This window comes from Dipteris shenzhenensis, chromosome 29, assembly GCF_047967505.1.
Source record: "Dipteris shenzhenensis isolate YYH24624 ecotype China chromosome 29, Dip_SZ_1.0, whole genome shotgun sequence".
Classification (NCBI taxonomy): domain Eukaryota; kingdom Viridiplantae; phylum Streptophyta; class Polypodiopsida; order Gleicheniales; family Dipteridaceae; genus Dipteris; species Dipteris shenzhenensis.
The window spans coordinates 1,013,679-1,040,310 of NC_141624.1; the positions used below are offsets into that span (position 1 = coordinate 1,013,679).

A 26,632-nucleotide genomic window follows, 5' to 3' on the forward strand; every position below is an offset into this window, starting at 1 on the left:
CTAGCACACCCAATATGATAAAGGACACCGGTTGCTTTCCAAGGGTACTCTCCAAGCCAATGCTATCCAAAATACAGGGAGAGAGACTCAACTCATGGCTTCACTTCTGCCCTTATTTCCCATGCCAAATCTGGTTCAAGGTCACAAACAAAGGAAACCTAAAAAAAGAAGATGTCTGGCGAAGCCCAAGAAACAAAGAAGTCACCCAAGGTGGATCCCTAAGTGCTTACTAATAGCTTAGGGCTACTACGAAGGTAATGCATATATTTGGGTACCCAAGACCCACCACACGGCTACTCTGCCTTCCATCAACCACCCCAAAGACACAAGGCAAACTCTAAGCTTATCAATTGAAACGGTAGCAATAGACCCATAAGAACTTGCCTCTAAGATGAAGGTAGCCCCATGAGAAACTATTGCTCGCCCATCAAAGGAAAGGACCACCCGAGCAAGAACATAGATGACATCACAATGCCCTCAAATGCTTATGCCACAAGAAAGAATGTTGTTAACAGCCACGAAATACCATAAGATCCTACTCCTAAAAAGGGGGTAGATGGACAAGAACTCGATGCATCATAAGGCAAGGCAGAAGTTAAAGGAATTGGTGATGCCCAATGGGTCCCAACAAGTGCAAACCCTTAAGCTTTTCCTCCACTATAGGTTCCATTACAACATCAAACTCAGTAGTACCACAGGAACCTGCTCTTAAAAATAGAATAGTGCCACAATAACTTACCACTACTCCTATTCAAAAGGTACCAGATTTAAAGATGTAAATCCACATATAAGGGTCCCATAAGATCAAGCTGAGCCGCTAAGCTACCAAGACCTCAAGGCCACACTACTTCCAGTGTATGCTCATGCTAGGACCGTGGAAGGAAACATTGTCAAGTTGATAGCACCATTCATTTGTAGCTCCAAGGTACCACTATCAGCCCTACTTACAAGCACTCTCAATGCATACGTGGCTTGGAAGGAGACAAGGTATCCAAAGAACCCGCTATTCTAATTTCATTTATCAACTTTTGGGTCTAGGTGAAAATAAAAGGTTCAAGGGATAGGTGAAAATAGGGTGTCGCCACAACAGAGTCTCAAGTTTTATGTGAAAATAGCAATTGCTCTAGTCATAGGTCAACTCAAGCATGGCAAGCCCATAAGAAGAGAATCAACACCTCATGAGTCAACTTAGGTGATAAGGGTTTAGGATTATGCACAATTCAACTTTCAGGGTCCTTAGATCAATCCCAACCACACTCAAGGTCAGGTAGGCTATTCTAGCCATGGAAGTCAATCATAGTGTTAAGAATCCTTCCCCATGCACTCAAAATCCATAGGTGAAATCTAGGATGGTCAACATTGTAATCAAAACCATAAATAGGCTAGAAAATTCAACTCACTACCTTAAAGCTAATGCTATGACTCTACTAACGCACCAATATCCAAGTCACTGCTTTACGAGCAATGAAGCGACTCAAAACTTATTGCAATATAATGCCAACCACACTATAATAAGGCTAATGTAGTGACATCTAACACCACGATTGGTTAATGCAGCTACATCGATGATGAAGCTACACGGTCAATGGAATGACTCTAAACCTACTACGATATTACATTGACCTGTTGTGATATTACATTTACCCTCTGTGATATAATGCTATCCGCTCCATTAAGTGTAACTCCAATGCACTACGTTATCATATTTTCTATATAAGAAGCCATTCCACCCCTCACTAGTGGTTGCGACATCATTAGCAGTTGTACCAAATTGCTTCCAAAAATTTTGTAGATTTTCCACAGCTTCCACTTTCCCAACATATGTTAGATGACTCCACATGCTCCGTGGGGGTAGACAACCTTTTCTCCAGTGGAAAATTAGTCTTTGTTTTTGAAAGTGAGATTCCATGTCACGAGGCCTCCTCTTTCTTGTTGCCTTCTAACACTCCCTCCAGCTCCCGCACCATTTTATTTTCCCTCCCCTCTTAGATGGATCCATAAGAATTGCTACCAAATCCTGAGCCTAAGCATTATGCTTGACACTCAACCTCCCACCCCATGAAGAAGCTTTGCATCAGGGATGCATATACGATTGCAAATGTGATAGAGCATGGGGTACAGATCACTGCTTGCTCTTGAGAGTGTGCATCCATTCCCAGTATAAGATCAAAAACCCCATGATGTTCATGTTGATCATATCACATTTGTCCATAGAGTCAATGCCCATTAATAATTATTGCGATGCCTCCAAGGATAGTTCGTGTTTTTTAGCTACCTTCTGTAAGACCAGCTCTTACAAATCCCGCACCATCTCTTAAGAAGAAGGCAAAAGGCCAGACGAGCCACCAGCTCCAGGAATCACAAGCAAAGGAGGAGGCCATGTCAAAAGTTGAGCAAGAAAACCTACAAAAGAAAGAAGAGAAAGCACGATAGCTAAAAGAAAGGGAGTGTGCACTAAAGAAACCGCCTACTAAGAAGACACCCCTTCCATGGTCATGGTCCTAGCTTGCCTCTGTGTCCTTCTAGAATAGGCATTGAGGGCCATGGCATTACTATCACAACTAAGAAAATCCTATAGGGATGTATTAAAGGAGCCACCCTAGGATGTGGACTACATGATGTGAAGATGTGGATCGAGGACATCCACAAGGAGAGATGTGGATCATAGGATCCCACGAGTGTTGACTATTCTAAGGGCTCTCTCTATATAACAAGCCTATCATGTATTGTTGAACATATACATTGCAATAGATTGAGTGTTTGCTACCCTATGTCTCTCTTGTGGTGCTTTGAATTCTAAACTAGGCTCATGGAGGCTTGTAAGCTAGCTCTAATACCACATGAAGGTACCAGGATGTGAGAGAGAGAGTAACAGAGAGATCAAGGAGGATGGAGGTGGAGATCCATGATTTAGAGAGAGAGTAGATGAGATAGAAACAATGGCAAGTAGATCTTTATTCATGATATGAGCCTCTTATATAGGCAAGAAATTACAAAGCACCAAACTCCTCAAATCTCTCAATCAATCCCTACATTCTCTCAATCACTCACCACACTCCTTGGGGGGGGTCACTACGTATAAGCCCTCTATATCACGTGCGTTCAAGGCATATTTGTAAAATCCCTTATCAGTAAATTTTTTCTTAATAAAATGTACCCTTTTTCTATACAAATTTGTATTTTTTTTCCAAAACTAAATTAAATATTCCCTTATGTAAATTAATTTTTTGTAAAATTTAGGAATTAAAAATAACCTTATGTTGAACTCATGTGATAGGGTTACATATGATGAGTGACCCCTTCAAGCCACACTCCTTGCTTCACTCAAATCACACCTACTAGAATCCTTACCCACTCTAGCATACCTACTCTCACACACTCCTAGCATAGGACTCCTAGCCCTTAGGCACACACCCATACATCAATTTGACTCTATAATTCCAAACTCCCAACTATCTTATTAGCCTCTCTATAGCAAGCATCTCCCATGTCTTTAGGCCCCAATCTACTGAACAATGGTAGACCTCTTTAGACACTCGGATTACACACTGCTTGCTTGACTCTGTCGACTTATACAAGAGGTTGGCCTGAATTTTAATTAGTTCAAAGCGGTAGTACTGACTTGCATGGTAATGAATGATTAGAGGTGGTGGCTATTGGGATATCTCAAGGTGTATGCCTCAGGCACACCTTATGTTTCTATGTGTGAGTGCTAGAGGCACAGTTAGGTGCCCATAAGCATAGTTAGGTGGTGGAGAGCCACATAGGATGATTGAGAGAATCTAGGAGCAGATTGAGGAGATGATTGTGGAGCTCTGAGGTCATCAGTGATGTCAGTGAGCATGTATGAGGTGCCTACTTAAGGACCTCACTCTTCTTCATTCTACAACCAAGTAATGCAAGTATTCTGAGTTTGTGTCCACTCTTTGCTTTCCTTTCAGTTTTCCAACATGGTATTAGAGCCCTTTGATCCCCCTTGAGCCCATTTCTGCCACATCATCATCTTCTTCTTCATCTTCTTCTTCTCCATTTTCCTCTTTCTTCCCAAAATCTTTGAGAGCTTGGTTCTCCACCTACAAACGACCATTGCCCAAACCCTCTGAGCTGGAAACTCCTCTAGTATGGGCAAACTTCCACCTGTAAGCAATTGAAGAAAAAACGTCTGTGGTGGCTGCCATTCTCCAAACAGCGAATTTCTTATGTTGCTCAATACTCCCTGCCTGCTCCGCCATTGCCTAAGCCCTCTTAGGAGTAGATGGACGCCTCAAGACGAAGATTTTGAGCCATTTTTCAGGTCATTTGGTTTAGTAACGAGGGAGAAATCATCAAAACTCAGTTTCAGCCTGTAGCAACTCTCCCGGGCAAAAGTGCGCACCATTTCGTCCAACCTCTATGCTGGACCCTCTTTGGTATATGAGCTTTCTTTTGCTTTAGAAAGCCCTCTTTTCCTTGCTTTGAAGAGTGAGCTACAAGCCCTCCAAGTTCAGCTTTTCAGTTTTGACAGTTTTGGACAAGTTTTTGAAGATGATGCTACATAAAATGCTACTCTAGCATTTCTGGTTTTTTGAAGCTTTCAATAACTTCAGTACAAGTGTGGCTTCAGTTTTGTTTTGAATTACTAGACCTGGTTTTGATTGGAAAGTATTTATTTCATCCACTTCTATGAAGCATGTAAGAAGAAGCATCATTGTTTGAATATTGGTCACTAGTCTTTGCTACATCAAGTGCTCATATTTTGGAAGTCTTTCAGTTATTTTTTCCTTGTAAGAGAGATAGACACTGCCCAATATCTGGGTTAGACCCTCTCATGGCTACCCTATTTAATCTCGAGAAGTTCAATGGAAAGGGCTTCCACACATGGCAGATGAAGGTGAAATTTGCATTGATGAGGGAGAACTTATGGGGACTTGTCAAACCGACTCCTATCGCTTCTTTTACAGCCTCCAATGCTGGAGAATCCTCAACTCCGACATGACCGGCAAGGGATCCAGCTAGAGAAGAAAAAGCATACGGTATCATTGCTCTTGCTTTAGGAGATGATTATATTCACCATATCTCTGACTTGGAGTCTCCTTCGGAAGCTTGGCAGAAGCTTGACATGATTTTTGGTGCTAGCTCTCACATCTCTAAACTATCACTTAAAATCTCTTTCTTTGAATTGAAGATGACTAGTGGTACTACTTTAGTAGCTCATGTCAACTATATGCGGAGTCTTATGACTCAATTAGCTTCTATCAACTCTCCTATTTCTCCAGATGATGCTATGGCAGTGTTACTTAAGAGCATGCCTGAAGATTATGATCACATAGTTACCACTTTGAAAAATCTTCCTAATCCTAATCTTGAAGGTATTATCTCTGCTCTCCAAGAAGAAGAAAGATATATGGAGCTCAGGAAAGGCAATGACACTGTTTATGCTATAAAAGTCCAGAAGGGCAAGTATACTCCTTGCAATCACTGTGGAAAGACAAATCACCTTTCAAAGGAATGCTTCAAAATTAATCCATGCAAGCACTGTGGCAAGAACAACCATAATGAGAAGTTTTGCAGAGCCAAAGCAAAGAAAGAAAATGCAAATCTACTTTCAGTTGAGCCTCCACAAGATGAGGCATCCCATGAAGATTATGCATTTTAATCATCTCTATGTATGCTCTAGATCTCTTTTTTTATGTCAAGGTACTCAGCCTGGATAGTCCTCCAAAATGAATGAAATAAACTATTGTGTTTTGTGTGTTTTGTAAACACCTCTGGTCACCTTATGATGTAGGCCATGTGTATGTTTTGCTCCATGGTACCTCCTGCAGACATTGTGTGCATGTACATGCAGGGGAGATAACCATTGGAAGGTCTTTCTGTATCCCTTTTGTTTACCTTACACCCATGGGAACCCTTGCTAGCATGAGAACCTAGCCATAGATTTATCCTTGACCACCATGAGATGGCATGAGAAACTATGAGACTAGATGTATCCTTGACATAGCCTGAGGCATTCCCTTGAGGGGGGGATTGTTGGGATATCTCAAGGTGTATGCCTCAGGCACACCTTATGTTTCTATGTGTGAGTGCTAGAGGCACAGTTAGGTGCCCATAAGCATAGTTAGGTGGTGGAGAGCCACATAGGATGATTGAGAGAATCTAGGAGCAGATTGAGGAGATGATTGTGGAGCTCTGAGGTCATCAGTGATGTCAGTGAGCATGTATGAGGTGCCTACTTAAGGACCTCACTCTTCTTCATTCTACAACCAAGTAATGCAAGTATTCTGAGTTTGTGTCCACTCTTTGCTTTCCTTTCAGTTTTCCAACAGTGGCATCTAAGATTCCTAGCCATGTCTGTGGTGGTGGCTAAGACCCACCGGGCTGGCTGTTAATTACCAGCCATCGCAATGGCCCACAATTACTCAACTTCCAATTACCCCCACCGGGCTTGCATGCATGATTACTACGATTGCAGTAAATTACCAATCATCAAGATTGCATGCTTAGGAGAGTACTAGAGTGCATGGTAATAAGTGATTAGAGGTGATTAGGCCTCATGATTTACTTTTGTGGGAATTATTACCCGATGGTGGTGGTTGTCATCAACCACGTTTGTCTTCTATATGCAAGTTCTACATGTAGAGAGAGAATGTCTTACAATTCCTACATGCAGAGAGAGAAGCTCTCCAACTTGTATAAATACCCCATCATGGAATGAAGCCCACACTCTTTGGGGCATTGTGTTGAGTTCTACTTTGGTATTCCAAGTAATTGTCTCAAGTGTCCATGCTTCCTTGCACTCCACATCCAAAAGCATGTCCTAACCTTGCAACTCCTCCTTCGCTCTCCTCTGACCTTGCAACCCATCCTCTCCCTCTCCTCCTCCCTCCTCCTCCTCCCTTCTCCTCATCCCTCCTCCTCCTTCTCCTCCCTCCTCCTCCTCCTCCTCCTCCCTCCCCCCTTTTCCTCCCTTCTCCTCCTCCCTCCTCCTCCTCCTCTTCCTTCTCCCTCCTCCTCCTCCTCCTCCTCGTCCCTCCTCTCTCTTCTTTCCCCCATGCTCTTACACCTTCTTCCTCTTCCACTCCCCCTAAACCCTTAGTTCCTCAACCCTTAACCTCCATGATCTATGAGGGAGACGAGTTCTCCACCATGTACTCTACCCTGAACCTTGGATCCTTCTTCTAAACCTGGAACCTTCTTCTAAACTTTGGAACCTCTCTCTAAACCTTGGAAACTCCTTCTAAACATGGAACCTCCTTCTAAACCTTGGAACCTCCTTATAACCCTTAAACTCCTCCTAAACCCTGCTTCTTTATTTCCAGAATATACATATGCATAGAACAAAAGGATGGAACGTGATATTGATATGATGAATGGAGGAACTTTTTGCATAAATATCAAAGGTTGAAAATCCTCACGAATTGTGAAACTCTAATAGATAGTATTTAATCGTGGTAGTAACATTTTCTATTATGCATGTATGATGTCATTTTCATGTCAAATTTGTAGTGATTCAAATGGCACAAGAGTCTATGGATGTTGTATTTCTCCTAGTGAGAGAAGATGAAAAGACACAAATATATAAGGCTTTAATTGTTGAAATCAGTGGTCATCATTATATAGTTGGCTTCTCATCATCATATCTCTTATGTGGTCCTGCAAGTGTGTAGATGAAAATGCTCTTGAAGATTTACTTGGGATGAATTGGGGAACCGAGTCAGGCGACCAAAAGGGTGACGTGTTTCAATGTCATGCATGTAAAGACAATGTGGTTATTAGATACCATTTGTCACGCCAAATGTTGTATTTATCTTTTCAGTACAAGCACTGGAAGAAAACAAATGGCCGGTGGCTTCCCCTAGACTTTAATGATGAAGACAATACGGGGGTAAGTTTGTCTATTGATGTTGAAGAGGGGGATGTCAAGAATGTGAATGTCACATCGCAATGGAGTCTAAGGGATGTGCGAGAACACCTATTGGTCATGGAGGACGGCATGTCAGAGTCCATCTACTTTACCTTAAATGGTGGTAAGATTAGTCGCCATATGGAGAAGTGCATGCATAGTGCCAATTTCATTCCTCTTGCAACTTTGAAGATTGCTAACAATGTGTTTGACTAGTGCAGCATTTAATTTTTTGTTTGTCAAATCCTAGTTATTGCTTCAAAAGATGATGGACAATTAAATTAAAATGTTATTTCTTTTAATGTTTTCTCCTTTCAGTTCATGGCAAATATTTTTCAAAAAATTTGGGGATTTAATGAATAATTTTAATTTTTAGGGTTTTGATATCTATTAAGGGGTAAGAGCCCTTTTTAGATCACATTCTCACTTTCACGTTTAGAGAGCCATAGAAACTCCCGTCCTGAAAAGTTACTCCCTCCATCAGCTGCCTGCTGCTATGCTATTTGCCATGGATTCAGCTAGAACTATGTTCCATGACTTCATCTCACGAACTCCATTTGCAGAAGATCATGAGAAAGAGCTATTTTTAGTGTTTGATAGGACTTTAGATGTCCTAAGCACATATATGCAAGCCAAGGATGAATTCTCAGATCTCATCCTTTACATGCAAGATAATTTCTCAAATGTTGTTTATACACTTGACCACTCTTCAAAGAGATGGATTCCCATAGATTACATAAAGTATCTGTTCGTAGAGGAACCCAAGTTTGTAAAGCACTTGGCCCACTTTTGTGACAACCTTATAGACCAAGGGTTTAGGACAGTCGAAGTTCAAGACATCCTAGATGCAGGGATCACAGGAAATATAGGCATGAATTCCTTTCATGGGAGATGGCATTCATCTTCCTTCTCCAAGAAGGAAATTTAGAGGAAGAAGCCTCATCGTCTAGCACCCCCTCTAGTAGAACTACTGATCTGGTCGTCCCTAGACTAGACTCAGACATGTACATGGAAGAGAGTCTTGATGATGCAACAGAGGAGATGGAAGCAACTCAAGCATTGAGCCTACTTCAAGAGCAACCAGTAGAGCAACAATCTTCATCGGAGACCACTGACCCAGAATCAAAATTATGGTGCTTGTCCCCCCTCATCATCGATGGAGAAGACTACGTATTCCTCCATGACATAGAAATTCTTTTTGGACTACAAGAGGATGAGGCACTCGGAGTCCCATCAGGGTTCGACGTTGACACAAGTGTCAAAGATCCCAGGGTTTCAGGCTTTGAAGACCAGATAATGGAAGACTTTCTCTTGACGATGCTGGTTTCATGTAATGCGTAATGTGCGACTCCCCCACCAAGTAATCATTCTAAAGTACACTATGTGAGCTTCTCCTCAACCCAAGGACACACCTAAATGAGATCATTATGCATGGGTTAATGGGCCTCCAATGTTGTGCTAAAGTGATGCATATCCATTTGAGGGCACACTCCATAACTTTTTTTTAATTTGTTGAAAACCAAAACGGATTGAAATTTTGGAATCCAAACTATTGGGACTAGTGCATGGTGGTCTTAAAACATTGATAGTTGTTGGTATTGGTATCTAGATTCACCCTAAAGTGGAAGAAGTTGGAAAAGTGCAATGTGTGCATGTGCAAATATATTTTTATAAATCCAACACTATTTACAATTTTGAATTGTTTCTTTTTCTATGCACTTGCTTGCTATATGGCTCATAAGCATGCCAAAGGTCATTGCTTTTAATAATACACATCATCAAACCCAATAGCGTGCCCTTTGGCCTATTTGTGTTTTGAAGCATTTTAGACCACATTGCACTTGTTTGGGATATCCAAGTCTACTGACGTGTATCGTCGGAGGGGGGAAAACCGACGGCTAAAATTTCGCTACTCCCGCAAATTTCAAATTTTCACACCTTCTACCCATCAAATCTTGGAAGATTAAGTACTTGCAACCTGCCCCCGCCCTGCAAACGCCTTGCAACCTGCACGCACCTCGACGTGACCTTGTGCAAACTTTGGTTTACCATTGTCTTCTTTCAGGTAAGTTGTATTCTATTCTTTGCTTGCCTCACCAGCTAGCTTCTCTGGGTCTATTCTGGACTGATTGTGGCCATGGCGTCAATGGCAACATGCAGCTCGCCATGGCTTGCAAGAGAAGCTAGCAGAGGCTATGAGACAGGAAAGCCGAAAAGCTAGGTCAAGGCACAAGGAACAGAGTGTGGGTCAAGGAAAGCATTGGCATGGTATTGAATTGACAACGGAAGACACTTTTGCAACATCTGTGAAGGGAGAAACAACGAGAAGAAAGAAGCCTCCTTGCAGAGCAGCAGTAAGAAGCGGTTGTAGATGCATGCATTCGATCATTGCCATCGAAGCGAAGAACACGAGTTGTGGTGTCACGATTGGTTGGAGCATTCGAGGCAACAACATCAGGCCATTCAGGTGATTACCAGTCTCGAGTCTTTACAAGCTTTAGCCTGCATCCTAAAGTTCGTAGAGTAACAACCCTACCAACACCTCGGGAGATGCACGCCCAAGAGGCGATGCTCTCTAACATGAGAAATGGCTTACAGAAAGTGAAAGGGGTGCACAACTTAGATCAACTAGCTACAAAGAGGGTGACATTAGCTATGTTGGTGTCCCCTGAAACAAAGGAGAAATGGCTTGGGTGCACAATGTCGAAGATGTTGTCAATTAGAAGGACCAGCGTGACTCCAGCAGCGGTTGAACGTAGAGCGAAAGTAGTGCACAATCATCCCAATCCGAGAAGTCTGTGGGCTTCAACAAAACGCAAGAAAAGGAGAGACAGCCTAAGTGCGGAAGTCATTGCTATAGTGACGACGTTTTTGCATGAAAATTTGAGAAATTCTCCAAATAGAAAGGACATCTGTAAGAAGCAAACGTGATGGAAGGTGTTTGACGAGCACATCATACACATGCTAGATACCACGCAGGTCAATGGTGCCGAAACCAGCCTGGTGGTTGTTTGTGATCGAGCTTTGGGATAGTTTACTTGTTTCATTTCTTAAACCAGCAGGCTTGAACTAAATGTAATTTCCCTAAACCATCCCGGTGGTTGGAACATCATGCAACCGTAGGCTGGTTTAGCTCAATCGCCAGTTATGTGATTGTCTTGAACCAATGTGGTTGAATAGACATTAGTTGTTGTCCAGTCCGGTGGCATGGTTGAGTAAAAATTAACAGCAATATGTTTCGCAATATATTGTTCTTTTACTAAACCAGCCCAGTGGTTGGAACATCATGCAATCGTGGCTCCTTCAGCTCAATCACCAGTTATGTGATTGTCCTGAACCAGCGTGGTTGAACAGACATTAGTTATTGACTAGCCCGACGGTTGAAATTATAGTATTTCTTAGTACTTAAATTCGTTAAATTTAATTTTCTACTATTCGGGTCATATACCACCGTTAAATTGTGGAATTTAGAAGTGAAAAGCAATATATTGTTATTTTCTAATGGTGAAATTTAGAAATGAAAAGCAATATACTTGTTATTGTCTAATATGTGAAGTTGAGACCATCAGGCTAAACCATCTCAGAGGTTGAAACTGTGACAGAGTCCTAAACCATCCTGGTGGTTGAAATTGTGACGGTTCTAAATGTGTCCTAAACCAGCCCAGTGCTTGACTGTCCTAAACATGTCCTAAACTAGCCCGGTGATTGAAATTGTGACTGTCCTAAACCAGCGCAGTGGTTGAAAATTGTTTTGCTTCATTATATACTTTAATTAGACTATGTTTTGTATTCTTTTAGTAGTAGCAAAAAGGGGGCTCATTGTTCTATTGTTCCTGCATGTTGGGTCAGCCAGACGGAGTTGTATCTCAAGTTTGTGGATCAGAATCCAAAATTTTCAATTGGGCAGAGGAGCTTTAAGCATTGTAAGCACTGGTACATCAGGAAACTCAAAGACATGAATGTTTGTTGTTGCAAAACACATATAGACTTTGACCTGGCTCAGTAAGCTATAAATGACTTGAGATCTGGTCGTGTTAGAGCATTGCTCCATGGGGATCGATGCCCATGCCTCCCCAATCTATAGGCCACCTGGATCCTCATCATGTGTTGCAAGGGAGGACAGGTTTGTTAGTGGTTCATCTAAAGGGAGACCGTGAGTGGCATAGGATTGAATGCATTCGCAACACATGCAACCATTACAGTTTGAAGCTGAAGCAAAAGACATTCAATGTCTTTCCAAATGAAATGAGGGAAGACAACCACGTTGCTCTAAAATGGAGGAGATTTGAAAATGTCCATGTTGAAGGATCTACTAAAAAGAGATGGCTATTGTCATATAAGGGCACCTAGCCAAGGGAGCTTGTAGGTCACATGGTTCAATCCATCCCAAAATATGTGCTTCACAATTTCAAGGCCAGCTGGCAGGATAGAACAAGATGAGATACAAAGTGCTCACTGGTACAACAAGCAGATAACAATTCTTGTGCATATCACATACAGTCATTTGCTTGATTATTCCATGCCTGATGCCAATCTGCTTGCTGACTCACAGGAGTCTAGGTCAGTGCAACGCACTTACCATTTCTACATTTCAGATGATAAGGAACATGACACCCTATTTGTGCAGCATGCTTTTCTACTGCATTGGGAATGGCTGAAAAAGGAAAATCCCCATGCAAAAAATATAAAACAACATTGGGGGTGGTCAGATGGTGCTGCCTCTCAATTTAAATCAGCACGTGTATTCTACTTCGTCTCAAGGTTCAAATCCCTGACTAGTCTAGACATGATGTGGAATTTCTTTGGGTCTAGCCATGGTAAGGGTGAACATGATGGATGCGGTGCTATTATTAAGCAAGCTCTGTTTAAACAATTAGCATGCCCTCAAGAAAAACTCAATGATGCACATGATGTTGTAGCATGGCTTACAGCCAACCTCTCCAGAGGCGTGCATTCAACATACAATAAACAAAGCCTTAAGAATACTGTAGTACACAGAGTGTTCCATGAAGTGAAAGTGGATGAAGTGCAAAGGAGAAGCTGGCACGATTGCAAGAAAATTAAAGGAGTTCATGGTTTGCACAGCACATGGGGCTTTTCAAACAACCAACTGATTACAACGAGAAAACTTTCTTGTTTCTACAGTGCGTGCATCATAGGGGATCATGATGATTGTGAGAACATTGCAACTGTGAAGACATGGGAGCGAGTTCAAGTTTTTCCTCTATGTTCCAAATGGAGTGACAAACAATGGAGAGACAAACGACTCGCCACAGTTTGGGGAGAGTTTCGATGACCTCACTGACTATTTGGAAGAGGGGGATAACTTTGCAGTTATCGCAGATTCTGGAGAGAATGAGGACGATGAACCATACTTTCTATTGCAGTGCACAAAACCTAAGTATAAGGTTGAGGAAACATTTAAGGATAACTGGGGAACAACCTATGAGAAGTGGGATGTAGTAGTCAGAGCTTTTTGGTACAAAAAAACATCCAAGAGAGGGCAATTACGAACTGCTACATCCACAAACATGTGTGTACTCTCACCTAGTAAGAGCTATTAAGTTCCAGATGCAACCTGTGCCACAATGAAAGAAGGGCAAGAGTGTCTTCAATTTGGATTTAGACACGCATGAGCACATCTTGGGGTGTCTTGGAGCGGTGGACGAGGACGACTGAGATAGTACTAAGAAAATGTATGTAGTCTCATTGTCGAGAAACAATATGTCCAATTGTCCTACAAAATGGAATTGGTATTGAGACTGCTTCTTTTTAGTATATCCCAAACAACCACTGTGCTGGTTTTATTATATTGTTTTTGCAAATCCCAAATGGTAAAACCCATGCTTGTTTTTAGTATATCCTAACAACCACCATGCTGGTTTCTCATAACTAATCCACATATCCTGCAAATCCATTCATCTTGTAATAATAGAAGCAAACTACTATGCTGGTGGCTGTTAATATCCTAGTGCAAACCAACCACTGCGCTGGCGATAACTTATCCTGCACTAATCTTGCACTACTACCGTGCTATCCCTAGACTACTACCGCGCTATCCTAAAATTTGTTGCATAGTGCTATACTAAAATAGTGCCCTTTAGACTTTTTATCGTTTTGTTAACCGTCATATTTCATCCCATTCTTGCTTTTAGTATATCCTAACAACCACCGCGTTGATTTCCCATAACGAATTCATTCATCTTGTGATAATAGAAGCAAACCACCATGCTGGTGGCTGTTCATATCCTAGTACAACCAACCACTGCATGGGTGATTGTGAAGATTGTGGGAGAGAGGGAAGGAGTCTCACTTGAGGCTTTCTCACAATCACAATGGGGGAATACACACAAAGGTGGAGGCTGAAAATAGTTTTCCTCTTCTTAGTTGTGTAAGCCAAAAGAACTCTCGTACAAAGAAATAGAAGAACCCTATATGTGGGTCTCAAACCAAACTCAACTAACTAAGGTGGCATACTAACTGAGCCACAAACTAGAGTAGATAAGGATAGCTGTCATCCAGCTATTATTCGTGGGCGGTGTACCAACCGCATCTCCAGCTAACAAGTCGGCTAACAAGTCGGTGACATAAGTACACAACGGTCACCCTGGCATATCTCGAGTGGAGCTCGATATCTCAACACTCCCCCTCGAGCTCAATCCCAAATCCTGCACACCAAGCAGGTCTCTGAACTTGCACAGCTTCTCTGTGCCCAATGCTTTCGTGAATATGTCAGCTACCTGATCCTCTGTGTTGACATAAACTAGATCAATAAGACCTAGTAAAACCTTCTCCCGCACATAGTGATAATGCACCTCAATGTGCTTTGTTCTGGCATGAAAGACTGGGTTCTTTGCCAAGTGTATACTGCTCATGTTGTCACAATAAATGACAACCGGCCCATCTGTAGACTGATGCATATCATAGAGTAGCTTATGCAACCAAGCTACCTCACATGCAGCCATTGCTGCACCCCTGTACTCAGCCTCTGTGCTCGACAAGGCAACTGTAGGCTGTTTCTTGCTGCTCCAAGTGACTGCAGCACTCCCAAAAGAGAACACATATCCACTGGTAGATCGTCTATCAGAAATGCTACCAGCCCAATCAGCATCAGTGTATCCATGCAACTGTATCTGAACCCCAGCCTCATAAAATAGTCCATACTGCAATGTGGACTTCACATACCTGAGTATGCGTCTAGCCGCATCCAAATGCGGTTTCCTTGGAGCCTGCATAAACTGACTTACCAACCCAACAGCATAGCTCAAATCTGGCCTGGTAATAGTCATGTAAATCAAACTTCCTACTATGCGTCTGTACATAGTAGGGTCTTCCAGAAGCTCACCTGCATCTGTGCTCTACTTCACATTCTGCTCCAAAGGAACTGAAATAGGCTTATAGCCTGTCATCCCATATTTGGACAGCATGTCCAATCCATACTGCCTCTGCAAGAGCTGTATCCCACTTGGTGATCTAATCACCTCAATGCCCAAGAAATAACGCAACTCTCCCAAATCCTTCATCTCAAACTTCTGCCTCAATAGCATTTTCACATGAAGGATATATTCATCACTATCACCTGTGATGATCCAATCATCAACATAAATGACCAGCAGCATAATCCTTTTCTCTGTTTTTCTCACATAGAGTGAGAAATCTGCCTTGGAAATCTGAAAGCCAATAGTGACAAGATACTGTCCTATCTTGTCAGACCATGCTCTAGGTGCTTGTTTCAAGCCATACAAGGCTTTCTTCAACCTGCAAACAAACTCAGGATGAGTAGCATGAACATAACCTGCTGGCTGCTCCATAAAGACCTCTTCTTGCAAATCACCATGCAAGAAGGCATTCTTTACATCCATCTGATGTAAAGACCATCCCTTTGATGCAGCCATAGCAATGGCTGCTCTTACGGTTGCCATCCTTGCAACCGGGCTGAAAGTTTCTTCATAATCAATGCCATATGTCTGTGCATACACCTTGACAACTAATCTTGCCTTGTATCTATTCACAGAACCATCTGCATTGTGCTTGATCTTATAAACCCACTTACAACCAATTGCATTCTTGCCTTTAGGCAAAGGCACCAATTGCCATGTAGCATTAGCAGCCAGGCATCCATTTCTTCATCCATGGCTTTCTCCCATTTTTCATTTCCCATGGCTTGCTCAAAAGAAGTGGGTTCTGGTTCCTGTATCACTTTGACCATATAGGCATAGTGAATGGCTGTAAATCCATCATATTTCAGCCTATCCACAGGATACCTAACCCTGGTAGACCTGCGCAAAATAGGCTCACTTCCAGGTGCTCTCAAAACATCCCTGGTCTTCCTTACTCCAGGTGTAACAACAGAAGGAATACCCAACTCATCATCAATGCTCTGTTCTGAGCCACTGGATTCCGACATCCACACGAGAGTGACCTGTATTCACATCAAACATGGGCTGATCTACCTTCTCTTTTCCTTTTCGTGATACCTGCGTACCACTCTCTGCATTGCTCTCTGCATTGCTTTGAGGGGATTCTCCTGATCTCAATCTACCTGTCCATGGCGAAGCATGTGAACCACTGGTAGAGGACACTCCAGGTCCACTGATATTTTGTGATTGCTGCTGTGTATTCTGTGCAGCATTACCATTTTGTGCATCTACATCAATCATCACATTTACTGGTTTATACCAGCTGCTCATCTCATCAAAAACAACATCTCTGCTCACTGTGAACTTACGTGTAGAAGGGTTATAGCATCTATACCCTTTCTGCTGCAGAGAATAACCAATAAAGATGCACTTCTCAGCTTTTGGATCCAACTTGGACCTCAACTCATCTGGCACATGGACATAGTCAATGCAACCAAAAATCTTCAAATGAGAAATATCTGGTTTCCTACCAGTATACATCTCCTCTGGCATCATGCCATGTATTGCTGCAGTGGGAGTACTGTTCATTATATAGACTACTGTAGCAACTGCTTCAGCCCAATAATAATCTGGTAGATCTTTTTCATTTAGCATAGCCCGAGATACCTCTCCAATATGCCTGTTTTTCCTTTCTGCAATTCCATTTTGCTGTGGGGTATGACTGCATGAATATTGGTGCTTTATACCATGCTCCTGCAAGAACCTTGCAAACTCATTTGAGAGGTACTCTCCCCCTCCATCTGACCTTAGGCATTTTATTTGCAGGCCTGTTTCTTTTTCCACCATAGCTTTGAAAACTTTGAAGTGCCCAAACACTTCACTTTTCTTTTTCATAAAATACACCCACAGTTTTCTGCTGAAGTCATCAATAAATGTGACAAAATAGTGACAGCCTCCAATAGATGCAGCTTTTGTAGTCCACACATCAGAGTGGATTAATTCCAATGGCTTTTTACTCTCTTGAACATGCCTAGGAAAAGGTTTCCTTGCCTGTTTCCCAAATTGACAGGCTTCACAAACCTTGTGCATTTTTGCAACCTTGAATTTAGGCAATCCTGCAACAATATTTTGGGCTTGCATTGATTTTAGTCGCTGTATATTAACATGACCAATGCGTTTGTGCCAGATATCAATATCTGCAACTACACCAGTCCCATGTGCAAACATTGCTGCACTCAATTCAGGCATGTTTGCATCCAACGTAAACATCCTGCCCTTCTTCTTTCCTTTTGCTATCAAGCGACCATTATTTTTCATATCCTCAACAAAGCATCCATGAGGATTAAATCTAACCTGCAAGCCCTGCTCAACCATTTGACCAACAGAAACCAGGTTCTTGGTGATGTTCGGGACATGAAATACATCAGACAAGTATTTCTTTTTCCCATCCTGTATAGACAAAGGAATTTTGCCAATCTGCACAATAGGATGTGCAGTATCATCACCAGTCTCCACAAATCCTGGTTTTTCCATTTTTCTTGCATCCTGCATCCATTCAGCGTGACCTGTCATGTGGTTTGACGCACCCGAGTCAACATACCACACATCATTGCTTTCTTCTGCACTTGTTACAGAATTTGTCATACGCTGCACCATAAACAAATGCTCATTTCTGTCATCGCCTTGTCTACTAGAGGATGCATAATTGCCTTGCTGCAATTTTCCACTCATAATGTCATTCTGCTTTTTGTAGCAGTCTTTAGCCATATGACCCATTTTGCCACAATAGTAGCATTCAACATTGTTGTTTGCATTTTGGCTTCTCTGCCATCCACCACGGCCTCTTTGGCTCCCCCTGCCTCTAGAGTTACCACGTCCTCCTGCATAGGACTGGTTTTCTTGCGTTTGCTGCATATTCTGATTTCTACCACAGCCGGCAGATCGGCCTCCTCTACCTCTGCCTCTACCTCTGCCAGCATTTGAGTAGAAGACAGTTTCTTTTGAAGTTCCTGCTGAAGAAGATGCACCCCCATTTCTCTGCTCTTCAGAAATTAGAAGAGCAATCAACTCCTCAAAATCAGGAAAGTTTTCACGGACGGCAATGGATGTCCGGAACTGTGCATAATCCTTTCCTAGACCATTCAAGGTCACAGAACCACTGGCGACCCAATGGAAGCAAGTGCATCTGCAATTTTCTTCACTTTCATGTGGTAGTCATTTATGCTCAAATTTTCTCTCTGCACATTGTGCAACTCCTGTTTGAGTTGCATTTTCCTGGCTTGCGTATTTGTGCTATACATTTTTGCCAAAGTATCCCATGCCTCCTTTGGCGTATTTGCATCCTGAATATGCACAATCATGGAGTCCGAAATACTGATAGACAGCCAGTACATAACTTTCCTGGCTCTCTCATGCCATCCTTTGAATGCCTGCATTTCCTGTTGACTGGGAACATTAGGAAGAACAGGTTCTTCTTCATTTCCTGTAATGAATTCCCAATAGCCTTTTCCCATCAAGAAATTCGTCATTCTAAACTTCCATGCCTGGAAGTTATTCTTGTCAAGCTTTTCAGTGACAATCTGTGAAAGAGAATCAGATGCCATTACAGAATACTGCAAAATATTCTGTCACTGCAAAAAACACAGCTTTTGCCTCACACGGGCAGATCTGCAAAACTGACGAAAGTGGTATTTCACCACACAGTCACTTTCTAGTGACGATTTTGCATCAACAGGCAACAGGCATGAATCTGCAACTCCCAATATCTCTGCACACAGGCATACGATGCAATTTCTGCGGCACCTTTCCACCGACTAGCCGCGCAGTGGTCGCACAGCAAAAAACAGGGCCTTTTTTTGAGTGCCTGCGAAGAACTTCCGCCTTCAAAACGGGCCCCGAAACGGCCTCAAATCAGAAAAATAAAGTCACTGAGGGCTTTGCCCACGCCCGCAGCATATACTGCGCTCTCGCCACACCGCGAAGGGCGTCTCAATCTGAAACAGTGCACTCCTGCACTTCTGGCTGTGCTACCTGCAGAGATTTGCTCCCAAACTCGAAATAGGAAAGCAACACTTGTCCTCTTACCAGGACACCACGAACTTGGCTTGCTTTCTTGAGCTCCTTACCACGAACAAGGCTCTGATACCATGTGAAGATTGTGGGAGAGAGGGAAGGAGTCTCACTTGAGGCTTTCTCACAATCACAATGGGGGAATACACACAAAGGTGGAGGCTGAAAATAGTTTTCCTCTTCTTAGTTGTGTAAGCCAAAAGAACTCTCGTACAAAGAAATAGAAGAACCCTATATGTGGGTCTCAAACCAAACTCAACTAACTAAGGTGGCATACTAACTGAGCCACAAACCAGAGTAGATAAGGATAGCTGTTATTCGTGGGCGGTGTACCAACCGCATCTCCAGCTAACAAGTCGGTGACATAAGTACACAACGGTCACCCTGGCATATCTCGAGTGGAGCTCGATATCTCAACAGTGATAACTAATCTTGCGCCACTACCGTGCTATCCCTACACTACTGCCATGCTATCCTAAAATTTGTTGCACAGTGCTAGTGCCCTAGAGTGGTTATAGTTGGGAGCTGCCATTAGGGGAGAATTGGGGTCTCAAAAGGGCCTCATAAGGAATGGATTAAGAAATGGATTAGTCCTAATGAAAGGGCCAAGGTAGGTTTCAAAAGTCTTAACCCCCCCTCACCTAGGTGGGTTAAGCCCAAAAGTGACCCCACCTCGTACACCTCTTACACAACTCTTACTCCTAGGTGGGAACCAAAAAATTCAAATTCAAAAATTCAAAATTTGACTCCCTCCTTCTCTCTCCTCCCTCCCTCCCTCCCCCTCCTCCCTCCCCCTCCCTCACTCCCCCTCCTCCCCCTCCCTCCTCCTCCCCCTCCCTCCCTGCCTCCTCCCCCTCCCCCTCCTCCCTCCCTCCTCCCCCTTCCTCCTCCTCCCCCTCCCTCCCTCCCTCCCTCCCTCCTCCATGCCTGCTCCTCCTGCCCCTCCCCTCCTTCCCTCCTCCATGCCTGCTCCTCCTCCCCTCCCCCTCCCTTCTCCTCCACCGCTGCTCCTCCTCCCCCCTCCCTCCTGCTCCTCCCTCCCTCCTCCTCCACGCCTACTCCTCCTCACCCTCCACACCTGCTGGTCTGGCCCCCTTTCCTCCTCTTCAACTACTGGTCCTCCCTCTCCCATCCCTCCTCCTCCTCGCCCTCCCTCTTCCTGCGTGTTGATCCTTCAAGCCTGCATCTCCACACCTTCTCCTTCTCTACACTCCTTTAGTCATGGCACCATTCGAGGATGTCTCCAACAAGTACTAGGTTCACTTAGAGTTGGATGTTGAATATGCAAGCACATGTAGTCTGGGATTAAGGGAGATTCCAAAATCCATAGTCTTCGTTTGCAAGGAAAGAAGCATCTCGACCTTTGGGTAGCAGGATCCTTGTATCCTTTAGATCCTGCCAACCAAAAGAGCCCTCCTTTCCATACAATGCATGAGCTGTTCGGTTTGTTGGAAATGGACATGCGGGGTTGCTTGGTTAGTGCAATCAGTTAAACAATGCTCAGTCAATGGCTATGCAAGCAAGCGAGATGCGTAGAGCCCAAGCAAAGATGCTAGCACATTTAGGAAATAGCACCATTGTTGCAATGCATAACTCTATGCAGGATCTTCAAAGGAAGAACCAGGATCTTCATGATAAAGCCAAAGCATTGGAGCGGACTTGGAGCGGACTTGGAGCGACATAAATTAGAAGAGTCACTCTGTAAGCTAGCTGAGTCCAAAAAAGGCTTGGAAAGATCTATATACAATCAAGTTCGATGAGCCGTAGAGAAGGAACGAGAGAAGGCAGAAGAACGAGTGCAAAAGGTGAAAGAAACACCTTTGGGACTGAAGGAGAGGAAAAGAAGGTATTTACATAACATGGATGCATTGGCACCCACTGGCGGTGCTAGAAAGAAGTTCCGAGCTACAAGGTTGGTTATCAAATGTTCCAATGAAATTACACTCTTTTGTGCTACACTGTTTGTGACTAAGTTTTTCTTGTGTTCTTCTTTAGGAACTTCATGGAAGATGCGATGGGAAGAATGGACGGGGATGATATTGATTGTTCATATGCTCTAGCTAGTTTATTGAAGTCAAGTGATGTCATTCGGATACTAAGGGACCCAAGACACAAGCGCCTACGTGTGCAAGTTGCTGAAGAGGTGATGAAGGACTTCAAGGATATTGTGGAGCTTGTGATATTGCCGATGTAAGTGATGAAGCTTACACATCTGTTTTCAAAATTTTCAAGTCTACTATTTCGGGAAAGTATAAGAAGTGTACACCGCCCCTACCCACACCTTGGTCTATGAGACATGCACGACGAGAAACAAACCAATGTGCAATAGAAATGCTTGGAGGGTACCATTGCGTAAGGGGCACAATGACTTGGAAGAGTAAAAAGAAATATGGCTTGCAAAATTGATATGAATGCTTTCAATAATGTCTACTTAGATGTTGAGAAACTGCAAAAAGCAATGGTCAAACTCTAAGGCATGAGAGAAGATGGTAAGAGGAAATCCATTATAGCATTACACTTTACTTAGTTCATTTCCTATATCATGTTTATCCTAACGATTTCTCACTTTTGTTGTACAGATTGCAATGGAAAGCTCATATTTGTCATCAAAATGGATGAAGCTCAATTGGTGAAAGAACACAAGTTAGAGAGAATGAGCATCTGCATTATGAATAAAGCCTTAGCCTTTGTTCAAGGGAACGAAGAAGTAGAGCAAGATTTCTCAGTGCAATTAGAGAAAGATATATGGTGGCTTGCAGCGTTTGAGACTCCGAAAGAGTGCCATGAGACATTGAAGTGGATTCTAGATAGAACAGGAATCCCATCGACGAGAAGACGAGGAAGGGCAAACATTGATAGTCGATGGCCCCGGAACATTTCGAGTTGAATGGCATCTTGTTGGTGATTGAAAACCCTCAAGTGCTTGCATGGTTGTGATATAAGGGCAAATGCAATGAACACATTCCTTTATTGCATGTGTTCGCAACGTAAGCAAAAGGATGGCTTACAATGGGAGAATGGCATTCTATCTTGCAGCCAAATGCAAGCTTCCAATCACAACAAGAAGGATCCAAAGTCTTGCCCATCCTACTTGAGAGAGCACACATATGTACTTTACACGTAGAACTGTGCGTACTTGATAAGTTGTTGTATTTGCATCTTGTTTATGCTTGGGAATTTAATTCCACAAGAAGTATCCACCTGGTGCATTGCAGAAGCTGAGAAGTTGCTGTCAGACATGGGATTCCATGGAGGACATGTGAAACTTAAGGAGGATAAGAAAATGTCTAGAGCAACACAGAATCTTCCTGCAAAAGTGTCCATGGGTGGAGGGAAGGCAAGGAGATTCCTATCGAACCACAATCTCGACAAAGACAAACATACATTGTCTCAAAGCAGTTTGGGTTGGGAATACTAGAAAGCATTGTGTAAATGCATGACCAATAAGGCTTCTCATCCTCAAGTAGCAGCTTTGAGAGCTAAAGTATGGACAAAGGTAGATGCATTGATAAAATTGCTTCGCCAGGTTCAAATCGATGAGATGTATTATGAAAGGTTCAGGATGGATGTGAAAGAGTTTATGCAATTAATGGTGAAAGCATATGTATGTATAGAATAAAATTTTGATGTTTTTGAATAAATTGCTATATCATATAATCTTCAAGATGCATGCTTCACATGCAACATAGCACTTGTAATGCTTTAACGGTCTCGTTCCAAATCCTTATTCCATAATTTTTTGCTCTCATGTTCAAGTTTGGAATGTGTACTACAACTTGAAGACAAAGTTTGCCGAATTCCGTTGAGCATAAGTTATGGGTCATGCAAGATACCCATATATAGAAAAGTCCCTGAACCTCACCAAAAATGGCTACACCCAAGCAAACAATGACTCTATTCTTAGCATCTCAAACCAGTGTGTGATGTGCAGAGTGTACACTCCAATTGATGCAGGGTCAGTCACATGGAATGATATCTGCAATGAGATAAATATTTAAGGAGGCGGTTTGAGGGGGGGAAAGGGGGAGAGCGGGGGGTAGGGGTGGTGGGGTTGTGAGATTCTACACTTATTTCATTTCAAATGTGAGTAAATAAGTGTGCCACATGATCATATTTCTAGAACTTTGACCTAATACCTTTGTATCCTTTTGACTTATGATGGCTTGTATTGTGGTGGTTCACATGCATTCTATTATGATGTGTTTGCAAATAGAGACTTGGTCCTCCACCTTGCAATAAGAGACTTAGTCCTTGCCCATGATTGAGTTCATGAGGTGTGATTGATTTTTCATTTTTTGTTGACCAATGGCATATAATCTAGAACTTTGAAGATTTTTTCATGAGAGCTTTGTGCTTATTGAAACTACTACAAGCACATGGCAATGAGACTTGCAATATTTAAAAATGCTGGTAATGTTGGAAGAATGGTGACTAAATTGAATTAATCATTGACCGTCTTTAGTTCAAATTTAGCTTTATAAGAATTTCAAAAGGATGGTCGAATAAAAGCTCGGTAGGGAGACATATCTACAGGGACATATTTGGAATTGGTTAAATGGACATGATAAGACGTTTTGCCAAGTCACAAGAGCCTTTGAGGTATTGTCATTTGCAAAGTTATAGCATTGGAGCAATCGAGTGACGAATTTCAAAGGGATGCTCCTGGGGGTTTGAACTTTGAGGTGAGCTAAAAGGTGGAAAAGAAAAGGGTGTTCTAGAAAGAGCTAGACGAGTTTGTAACGCAAAACCACTTTGAAATATAAAGATGCGGTAGTGATGGGGAGTCCTTTCCAAGGTGCGCATGCATCTTTAGATAACACTTTGAGCGGGGGACCAGGGAATTATTAAAATCCAAGGGAGCGTAGAGGACAGTCAGGATGACTACAGAAGAAAAAAAACAAAAAAAAAAGCTCCGGCGACGGCTCCACCTGGCTAGACGGCAGACGGCCGAAAACGGGTCCCCAACCCGAGGGCGACAGAGCATTTGACACGTCATATTTTGCAAGATAGCCGTAACACGCCACGCAATTTCAACGGGCGAAGCTTCTCCCGTGGCAGCGGAGCCCGGGCTGACGTCGTGCATGACGTGTACGGTACGAGGCCACGAGCTTCACCTGCTCAGGGGCTTGTGGCGAATGGGGCGGCGCCACGGCAGCGGATGGTAGGTCAGGTAAAGGGGTAGGATCGGAAGGCTACTAACGTGGACCCCCATAAGGGTAATAATCGCAAAGGTGGAGCTGTCTGGGCGAGAAAAATTTGGGGAGGACTTTTTTTAGGAGACTATAATTGGAAAAATGTAGAATGGATTAAAGCCCGCGGAACACGTTATTCCTATCAAAGGCCTTGGCCGCCTCTTTCTTCTTCATCATCTTCTTCTTCTTCGTCGTCATCTTCATCGCTTACATTTTCTGCTTTCACTGCCTCTCCTTACCATGTCTTCTCATCATCCTTGCCTCTCATCCTCGCAAAACGCTTGACTATCAGATCCTCGACCTCACCTCCTTCAGCTCCTTTCGCATTAATTCCCACCCTTTCATTCACTATGTCCCTCCATCCCTTCGCTCGTCGCCTCCTCGCCCTCGCCATCGCCGCCTCCTCCCCTCCTGCTTCCCCCCCCCTCCCCCTCGAGAATGTTAAAGACGGCCACAATGGCACTTCCTCCAACGACGTCTCTCCCTTCGGCGGTATGAATACCCACTTCAGTCCGTCCATGGCTATCATTCTTGTCGTCTTGCTCAGCGCCTTCTTTTTCATGGGCTTTTTCTCAATCTATGTGAGGCGGTGCACAACGGACGATGACTTCAACAACAATAACAACCCTGCCGTAGGGCGCAGGGACAGGCCACCGCAAGGTCTAGACCCTGCCGTCGTTGAGAGCCTTCCGATCGTAACCTACTCGGCCGTGAAACACAGGGAAACGACCGAGTGTGTTGTCTGTCTTACCGATTTCGGCGAGAACGATTCTCTTCGACAATTGCCGAAATGTAAGCATTGTTTTCACCCGGATTGCATTGATATGTGGCTCTATAATCATACGACCTGTCCTTTGTGTCGGAGGAGCCTTCTCGACAGAGCGAGATCTTTTCGATGGGGCTCCAGCAGGGGATCACGCCGTTCGAACGAAGGCAGTTTCTCATCTAGGGGATCACGCCATCTTAACGAGGACGGTTCCCGGCGAGAGCCAACTGCGGTCACGGAGTCTGGGGAACGTGAAGCAATTGCAGATAGTCCAATTGCGGAGGGCGCGACTGTCCTCGCCGGCACCGCAATTCTCCAAGTGGAAAATTTCCAGGAGGTGGATTTAAGCACAGAGGGTCCTAATTCTCCAATTCTGGGCGTGATGTCTTCCTCCTCCTCGTTCACAACCGGTAAGGCCAAGGGAAGGGAATTGAGAAGGTCTCACTCGACGGGGCACTCTCTACTCAAGCGGGCCTTAAGTCGAGGGAATTTCCTCCCACCAGCATCGTCAGAGGAGGACGATGGGCCTAGTTCCAGCTGCTTCCCAATGACACCTTCCGCCTTGGCGGGGCTGCATCGTTCGAGCAGCCAGGCAGCGCTGTCACTGAATTTGGGCAGGGAGGAAGCTCCGGAGCAGCTGCCAAGAAGCTCCTCGAGAGGGTGGAATTTTTCATTCAAGCGAACGTTCAGCCTGAAGAGAAGCCCACAGGAAGCTGTGGCAGCTACCATGGGCGGCGAATCGTCGACTTCAGGCCCAAGGACTTTCGAGAGGCTGGGAGTGTTACATATCTAGCTTAAGCTCTTATCTCCTCCCCTATCGCCTATGATGATCGTTTCCCCTCATGTAGATCGGAGGCTGAAAAGGATTTGTGCTAAGGTTTATAAAGTAATTTACACTTGACTTTTTATCCAAGGCAAAAAGATTCCCATTTTTTGGTTCAGACTTCACTATCCTTACACTATTATGGAAAAGGGGCAGGAAAATTAGATTCCCATTTTTTGGCTTACTTCACTATCCTTAAACTATTATGGAAAAGGGGCACGAAAATTCCCAAATACACTGAGGAGGCAACATAGTGGCATCATTAGCATCTTGCTCTCATGATTTTAATACTCGTCATTGGGTTGCTCTCTCTGGACTTCAAGGCAAGCTTGCGCGCTCTTGCCCTTAGAGTATTGTGACAAAGCTTGGGCACACAAGAGGGAGGAAGATTCCCAAATACGCCGAGGAGGCAACATAGAGTTCTTGATTAGCATCATTAGCATCTTGCTCAGATGATTTTAATACTCGTCATTGGGTTGATTTTAATACTCGTCATTGGGTTGGTCTCTCTAGACTTTGAGGCAAATTTTGTTCCCCCTT

The 26,632-nt window shown here is 43.4% G+C and overlaps 1 protein-coding gene across 1 annotated transcript; it reads left to right on the forward strand.

Annotated features, from left to right (window-relative positions):
- The first annotated feature begins 24,635 nt into the window (after positions 1 to 24,635).
- LOC147882288 (uncharacterized) lies at positions 24,636 to 26,062 on the forward strand. The gene has a single exon (XM_087400217.1). The coding sequence runs from the start codon at positions 24,854 to 24,856 to the stop codon at positions 26,060 to 26,062; it is 1,209 nt and encodes a 402-aa protein (XP_087256343.1). The 5' UTR covers positions 24,636 to 24,853.
- Positions 26,063 to 26,632: the final 570 nt, after the last annotated feature.

Bases quoted from the DNA above. Each gene is read 5' to 3' on its own strand.
- LOC147882288 (XM_087400217.1), top strand. From the start codon at position 24,854: ATGTCCCTCCATCCCTTCGCTCGTCGCCTCCTCGCCCTCGCCATCGCC.